The 8,708-nt window shown below is 46.2% G+C and overlaps 1 protein-coding gene across 1 annotated transcript in view; it reads left to right on the top strand.

The window, feature by feature from the left end:
* The first annotated feature begins 4,496 nt into the window (after positions 1–4,496).
* The window catches only part of LOC110335395 (zinc finger protein 14-like), a 12,066-nt gene continuing 7,854 nt past the window's right edge, over positions 4,497–8,708 (top strand). Inside the window, exon 1 of the mRNA XM_021217531.2 lies at positions 4,497–4,593. Within this exon, the coding sequence (XP_021073190.1) occupies positions 4,573–4,593 (21 nt within the window). The 5' untranslated portion in view covers positions 4,497–4,572. The remainder of the gene's footprint in view (positions 4,594–8,708) is intronic.

Genomic DNA, 8,708 nt, shown 5'->3' on the forward strand with positions numbered 1-8,708 from the left:
ATTCCATGACGTCGTTTTGATCATCTTCTAAGTGCAGAGAATTATTCCCATTTTATAGATGAGGAAACTGAGGCTTTGTAGAAAAACTCTTGACTCCAAAGGCATCCATCAGTCCCAAGTCTAAAGACTACATCTGTCTGCAGCCACATCCCTCCCTACAAGGTCCTGGAGATTGGCTCAGTGGCTAAAGACCTTGCTGTACAAATTTAGAAATAAAGTCCAGATCCCTAACACCTACATAAATGCCAAACTGGAGTGAGAGTCTCCTTTTCCTCCTTCTCCCGCTCCTGCCTCTCCTTCGTCCTCATTTGTAATGCCAGTGTATGACAGAGGCAGAGGATTTTCACAGCAAGATAGCTAGCAAGCCTAGCTGGATCTATGAGCTCTGGATTCACCTGAGATCCTATTTCACCACACAAGATGGAAGGTAATGGAGGAAGACACCTGACATCAAATTCAGGCTTCCATAATCTGCTCACATCCACCCATGTTCATGTCTCCACATACGTGATCCCTCGAAGACATACACACACAGAGCAAACAAACAGGAAAGATTATTGGGGAGATGCCCCTATCCCCATTTTCTAGACAGGATCTTACCACAGCTGTCCTCAAACTCAGGAGCGCTTGAGACTCTTGAGGGCTATGATCACAGGCCTTCACCACCACACTTGGCCTCCTCAACATTCTATCTATGGCAGAAGAATTTCTCCTTCAGCTCTCTCACTCTTGTCTAATGTCATCTTTCATGGTGCTCATCCTCACCTGGAAGTCTGACCACAAGAAACCTCAGAGATAGCCAAAGTTTCTTTCCATCTTCCTCATGTCTCCTAGTCCAGCTAGTCCAATTTCTGGTCTTAGAAGACCTTGGAGGCCTCAGCATCTTGGAGTACATGGTCTCTAGATTCTCTTCTCCCCCTGTTGGGGCAGACCCACCTTCCAGAGAAGAGCCAGCTTCTGCAAGATTCCTAGACCATAGTAGATGGTGAGAGATAGCAGGAGGGCAGAGGGAACAGAGAGGTGCATTCACTTGCTTAAGTCACACAGAGAAGTAATTACATGCCAGCACGGCTGAAAGTAAAATGTTTTAGGTGCCCTTCAAGTATTTAGGAGTCAAGAAGAATAGGAGGAGGAGGAGGAAGAGGAGGAAAAGGGGGAAGAAGAGGAGGAAGAGGGAGAAGAAGAGGAGGAGGAAGAGGAGGAAGAGGGGGAAGAAGAGGAGGAGGAGGGAGAAGAAGAGGAGGAGGAGGGGGAGGAGGAAGGGAGGAGAAGGAGAAGGAGAAGGAAGAGGAGGATAAGGAGGAGGAGGAGGGGGAAGAGGAGGGCACACACCAGTGGTGGTGGAGGCTAAGGCAGGCAGATCCCTGTGACTTTCAGGCCAGCGTGGTCTAAGAGCAAGTTCCAGGACAGCCAGGGCTACACAGAGAAACCCTAACTTAAAGAACCAATATATTAATAGTTTAATTTAGGATATTTANGATGTCTTACAGTTTCAGAGATTCAGTCTGGTAGTGGTATGTATAGGCTTGGCCTAGGGAGTGGCACTATTAAGAGGGTGTGGCCTTGTTGGAATAGGTGTGTCACTGTGGGTGTGGACTTTAATACCCTCATCCCAGCTGCCTGNAAGCCAGTATTCTGATAANAGCCTTCAGATGAAGCTGTAGAACTCCCAGCTCCTCCTGGACCATGCCTGCCTGGATGCTGCTACGTTCCTACCTTGATGATAATGGATTATGAACCTGTAAACCAGCCCCAATTAAATGTTGTCCTTTATTAGACTTTCTTTGATCATGGTATCTGTTCACAGCCCTAAGACACAGTCCATTATCATTTCAGAATACACACACACACACACACACACACACACACACACACACACATACACACACACACACAAAATTTAGGAGTAAAAAAGAAGACTTTTGCAGCCATGAGAAAATCACTGTTTCAAGACAAGCCTGGACTACATACAAAGCAAAATTTCATTAAAAAACAAAAACAAGGGGCTGGCAAGATGGCTCAGCAGGTAAGAGCACTGACTGATCTTCTGAAGGTCCTGAGTTCAAATCCCAGCAACCACATGGTGGCTCACAACCACCCGTAATGAGATCTGATGCCCTCTTCTGGTGTGTCTGAAGACAGCAACAGTGTTCTTATTTATAATAATAAATAAATCTTTGGGCCGGAGCTAGCAGGGACTGGGTGAGTGGGGTTGACCGGAGTAAGTGAGCAGGGCTGACGGGAGCAAGCAGAGGTCCTAAAAATTCAATTCCCAACAACTACATGAAGGCTCACAACCATCTGTACAACTACAGTGTAGTCACACACATTAAACAAACAAACAAACAAATCTTTAAAAACAATAACAAGGGGCTGGTGAGATGGCTCAGCGGTAAGAGCACCCGACTACTCTTCCGAAGGTCCGGAGTTCAAATCCCAGCAACCACATGGTGGCTCATAACCATCTGTAACAAGATCTGACGCCCTCTTCTGGAGTGTCTGAAGACAGCTACAGTGTACTTACATATAATAAATAAATAAATCTTTAAAAAAAAACAGTAACAAACAAACAAACAAGAACAAGAAAAAGCAAGCCTGCATAGTGTGACACGCCTTTAATCCCTGCTCTCACAAGGCAGAGGCAGGCAGATGTCTGTGAGTTTGTGGCTGGCATGGTCTATCCGGTGAGTTCTGGTCAGGCAGAGCTATAGATCTCAAGTTAAATATGAAACATATCTTCAGATAAATATATATGTAGATAGAATGCAATTTAGTCAAAAATCTGTGGCTTTAACAAAACACCCTGGATAAACAGTTTATAAGGAGGAGTAGCTTATTTGGCTCTTGGTTTTAGGTCATAGTCAGCTGATCCCTTTGGTTTAGGCCTGTGGTAAAACAGAGGATCATGGTGGGAAGCCCAAGAGTCAAGTTGCTCAGCTCATGGTGGCTGGGAAGTAAACAGATCAATGTTCATGCTTGGGTGCTTAGGAAAGGGCAGAGCTCCAATACTTGCTTCAAGGGCACATCTTTCAGGACTTTACTTCCACTCGGCAGCCCACCAATCGCTAAGTTTCCATCACCTCCAAACAGCATCCGTGGACCATATCGCCAACACATGAGCTTTGGTGTTTAACATCAAACCCCAAACTAAAAATTAAGTCATTTTATCCAGCTATACCCTTGTAGATATACAGGAAGAGAGCGAATGTCACCACGTAACTAAGACTCCTGCACACGCATTTACTGCAGACTCCTGCACACGCATTTACTGCAGCACTGAGCGTTCAAGTGATGGCGTCACCCAAGGAGCCTAGCAGTGGAGGAATAAAAGGATAGAATAGATGTGGTTTTTATGAAAGTGAAGTACTATTCATCCACAAAGAATGCTGTTTGCAAAAAAAAAAAAAAAATTATGGAACTGGAGATCATGTTAGGAAAACGAGCCAGGCTCAAAACAACAGATATTACATGTTTGCTTTTATATGATGAGCCTAAGTAGGCAAAATGAAAGTAGAAGGAAGTTTCTTAAGGCAAAGGAATTTTTTTAAAAAGCCAATCAGAGTGAACATAAAGTTATTTCACAAAGGAATTTAAAAGGAAATCAGTTTTGGTTTGCTATCATGACTTTTTCTAGCTTACTCTGATTGAAGAGCAAAGGATTTATTCAAAAGTGACATTGGGACACTATTTGTATGTCGGAAAAAACCAGGAAGAGCCCGCTGAGCACAAGAGGCTGTGAATGGGGCTGGAGAGTTGGTGGTTAAGGGCGCATGATAAACACCTAGGACTGGAGTTCAGATTCCAACACTCACGTTAGAGAACCCTTGCACATCTCTGAATCATATCTCTGAGGAAGGCTCAAATAAGAGAATCGCTGTGGCTAGCTGGCTTCCATTATTAGCCAAGGAAACCCGAGCTCCAGGTAAAGTGATGAGTGAAAACAAAACAAAACAAAACAAAACAAAAAACCTGCCTCACTTGGAAAAGCGAGTAGACATCTGAGAGAGCTCTCGCGCACACACGGATTCACCCACGCAGACACATAAGTAAAAATAAAAATTTACAAATCTTTCTGAAGCCCTGGACCTGTGTGTGTGTAGACGGGGAGAATTCTCACCATATAGCTCTGGCTGGCTCGAAACTCAATAATGTAGACAAAGCTAGCGTACAGCCGTCCTCGGCCTCTCGGGTTCTGTATTAAAAATGCGCACCACCACTCCCGGGCTAGGAGGTGTGCTGAAATGTGATAACCCTCCAGGAGGAAGTCAGATTTATTTCAGAGAAAAGGTATGAACCTGGACGGGGCAGTTGTTGCAATCTGTACTTACAGACCCATTTCGGTGGTAGGCGTTGCTGGACCTGATCACTCAGTTCTAAGGAGTTGGGTCCGGAATAATTCACCAACCAGGGAGACTGTTACTCCCCTGAGCTATCCAATAAGAAGCACGGATAGTGGAGGGTGGCTCCCTTGCCGCCATATTTGAGTTCCGGGTAGCTGGAGGGAGGAGAGTTGTGCTTGAGCTTCCCGGGTGCCTGTTCTGCCGACTGCGGCTCGGTAGGGAGAACGCCTGGATGCATCAGAAGCAGGAAATGGTGAGTGTGCCCTGGACTCTTGGAGGGTGGTTCTGACACTGCCGCGGCTTGGCTGCAAGGTGGCTCCCCGGACGTGTGCAGCAATTGGAGATGGACTCTGGTAGTGCCCTCCACCCGGGTGCATTTGAGTTGTATGCTCTGCTAGCGGAGTCTGGCTTCCAGTCCAGTCCTGTCCCTTCCCTGTGAAGCTGCTTCGTCCCAAGTTTCTAGTCTTCCCATGACGAGCCTGCGCCGCGAACCTGAGCCTCCGCTGACATTGCAGCTGGCGAGTTGGTGACGCCGTGTCCAGGCTGCGGTGAAGGCACGTGGGTGGTGTGCACTGTTTTGCACTTTTTCATTTCCTTGTTCCCTGCTTTAGGTTACACTATGGTCACCCTGAAGAGGGTCTCTCTCTCTCTCTCTCTCTCTCTCTCTCTCTCTCTCTCTCTCTCTCTCTCTCTCTGCTTCTTTATTAAAGTACTAGGGATCGAACCTCAGGTCTCATGCTAGGCGAACGCTTTACCGTAGACCTGTATCTCCGTCCCTCGTCCTGAGTTCACAGCTGAATTTGTTAGTTGTGATAGGCAAAATTCCCTAATTTGGAGAAGGGAGAGAAATTTAAGTTTACCTAAAAATTTAACTTGTATGTGCTTATCATCTGAAGTAAAGGCTAGATTTTGGAGAACTTTTCCAAAGGAAAGAGCCTCGACAACAGTGAAAAAGCCCAGGGCAGGGATTGTGTTGTCCTTCTGACCTTTTACGCGGGATTTCACTGCGTAGCGTTGGCTGATCTGGGAAGAGTTATGTAGACCAAGCTAGCCTGGAACTCAGCTCCTCCACAGTGCTGCCTGTGTTTCTGCTCAGATGGGAGGGTGTTCCAGGAACCATACATACAGCTCTGAAGGGAAAAGGTGTCCCAGGGAGGACACCCTGAAACTCGGGAGCTCTGAGGGGCCTCCCAGAGGAGGGTACCCCCAGCTGAGCTGAGGCGGTTAGGAGCTTACAGGCCTCAGCCCTGCCCTTTCTCTTCTCTTCGTTGATTCTCTTGTTCGTAGCTTCTTCTGATGAGAGCCTCTCCAGGCAGTAGATCTTATAAAGGAGACTTATTGGAGAGACAAATCAAGGGATGGCTGCCCTCTGTTCCCAGAGCTGACTGACATCGGGGGAGTTGGACAAAGGGCGGGACTTAGATAGGATTTCTTAGAGGGTGGAGCTTTTCAGGACAGAAATTTCCAGATTCAGGTGTGGTGTGAGTTCAAGTCCTGAACTTGGGATTTCTTGTTAAGGGATTGGTGGTTTTTTCACCCTTTCCCCTGCATTGGGCCCATGGGTTAAGATGGGAAGTCCTTCCTAGCTTCAGGTTGCATTGCCTGATGGGCCATCTTTGTGGAGCTGCTCCAGGAGGCTGGAGAAGAGGTGCTGCCACTGTGGACAGCTCCCGTGACAGCTCCAGGCTGCGAGGTTGTGGTGTGGCTTGTTGTTGTTGTTGTGGTGGTGCTGCCACTGTGGACAGCTCCCGTGACAGCTCCAGGCTGCGAGGTTGTGGTGTGGCTTTGTTGTTGTTGTTGTNTTGTTGTTGTTGTGGTGGTGCTGCCACTGTGGACAGCTCCCGTGACAGCTCCAGGCTGCGAGGTTGTGGTGTGGCTTTGTTGTTGTTGTTGTGGTGGTGGTGGTGCTGCCACTGTGGATAGCTCCTGTGACAGCTCCAGGCTGCGAGGTTGTGGTGTGACTTTGTTGTTGTTGTTGTTGTTGTTGTTGTTGTTGTGGTGGTGCTGCCACTGTGTACAGCTCCCGTGACAGCTCCAGGCTGCGAGGTTGTGGTGTGGCTTTGTTGTTGTTGTTGTTGTGGTGCTGCCACTGTGTACAGCTCCCGTGACAGCTCCAGGCTGCGAGGTTGTGGTGTGGCTTTGTTGTTGTTGTTGTTGTTGTGGTGCTGCCACTGTGGACAGCTCCCATGACAGCTCCAGGCTGCGAGGTTGTGGTGTGGCTTTGTTGTTGTTGTGGTGGTGGTGGTGGTGCTGCCACTGTGGACAGCTCCCGTGACAGCTCCAGGCTGAGAAGTTGTGGTGTGGCTTTGTTGTTGTTGTTGTTGTTTGTTGTTTGTTTTTTTCAAGACAGGGTTTCTCTGTATAGCCCTGGCTGTCCTGGAACTCACTTCTGTAGACCAGGCTGGCCTCGAACTCAGAAATCCGCCTGCCTCTGCCTCCCGAGTGTTGGGATTAAAGGTGTGCGCCACCACGCCCGGCCGTGGTGTGGCCATTTTGACAACTCCTGTGCTGGCCTCTTACTGCAGCCTTAGGCAAGGTGGGAAAGAGGGGACTACACTGGGATTATAGGTGATTTCTGCCCCCTCTGCCACCCACTGTGTATAATTTTTTGTTGTTTAGCTAGCCTTAGGCTACTTCTTCAAATTTAGAGTACATGGGAGAGATTTTTTTTTAATCCCATTGGAGGTAGAGGCTGGCCTATCTCAGAGTTCATAGTCCCCTAGGGCTACACAGTGAGACCCTGTTACGTATAACCAACCAACCAAACAAACAACAGAAGCCAAACAGAACTCTTATCAGGATTATAGTTCTTGGGAAAGATTTTAATATTTTCATTTCCTTTCTAATTCAGGTAGTTGTTAGTTTTTCTAGAGAATGTAATTTCTTTGTTGTTATTTTTTAGATTAAAAATATTTTTATGTATATAAATACATTTGAGTGTATGCTGCCTGTGTGTGGGGGGGTACCTGCTGAGGCCAGAAATGGGTGTGGATCCTTGGAACTGAGGTTATAGGCAGTTGTCAGTAGCTCTTGTGGATAATGGGAACTGAACGTGGGTCCTCTGGAAGGACAATATCTGCTCATAACTGCTAAGTCATCTTTCCAGCCCTGGACAGTGTGACTTTAGACCATTGAGAAAGCCTGGGTTGGTCAGTCTGAGAGAGAAAGACATCTTTGGTTTTTACCTGTTATTTCTTGTAGATGTGTTTAGATTGTTATTTTCTTGGTTTTATTTGGTATGTCATCAGTGCCTAGAAGGTTGTCCATCTCTTACATATTTCCAGGTTTTTGCAAATAGTTTTCAGAGACATTCTTCTGCATTTTATTGGAACCTTTTGTAACCCCTCCAAGTCACCTCTCTCTATTTATACCCTTTCTTTTTGTTGATATTGCTGGGTGCTTGCAAATCTTTTCTTTTTTCTTTTTTTTTCTATAAAACAGCAGTTTGGTTTGGTATATTCTTTTCATGACCATCTCTCCGGATCTTGGATCTACTCACTTTCTAAGCCAATTCGCCAGTCTGCATGTGTTTATTAGAGAATTGAGTCACATTTAAGGTCATTACTGAGAGGTTTGCTAATTCCTGTCTTTTTTTTTTTTTTTCCCTTTTTGAAACAGGTATGTGCAGCTTTGACTGTCCTAGAATTTGGTCTGCAGACCAGGCTGGCTTTGAACATACAGACCAGCCTCTGCCTCCTGTGTGCTGGGCTTAAAGGCATGTGCCACCACTACCTGGCAAGTCCTGTGACTTTTATTGGTTGGTTGTTTTTCTGTTTGGTTGGGTTATTGTTTTGTTTTGTTTTTTGGTTTTTTTGGTTTTTTTCTTTCTCTATTGGCCTTGAAGGTTTGCCTCTTAGTTTTCCCCTCCTCTTCCCCAGTGTTTCACTATATAGGTCTGGCTGTCCTGGAACTCAGTATGTAGACCAGGCTATCCTTAAATTCACAGAGATCTGCCTGCCTGTGCTTTCCAAGTGCTGGCATTAAAGGCATGCACTACTATGCCTGGCTTAAATTTTTTTTTTAAATAGATAAGCTTTATTATAATAAAACAATAAATAAATAAATAAAATACATGCAAACAAATTAAACTATCACACGCCAAAATTAACCAGACCCAAAGTCCTACAACGCAATGAACATATGTACAGTTAGGATTGGCATTTGGATGGAAGTTGTGGAACATTAAAATGCACATTTTCATATGCGCTCATTCACCACCAAACTCAAAAGTCCATGGCAGCAGCAGAATTAGAAGAACACTTAGGGCTGGGCAGTGGTGGCGCATGCCTTTAATCCCAGCACTTGGGAGGCAGAGGCAGGCGGATTTCTGAGTTTGAGGCCAGCCTGGTCTACAGAGTGAGTTCCAGG

Source organism: Mus pahari, chromosome 18 (assembly GCF_900095145.1).
Source record: "Mus pahari chromosome 18, PAHARI_EIJ_v1.1, whole genome shotgun sequence".
In the NCBI taxonomy this organism is placed as follows: Eukaryota; Metazoa; Chordata; class Mammalia; order Rodentia; family Muridae; genus Mus; species Mus pahari.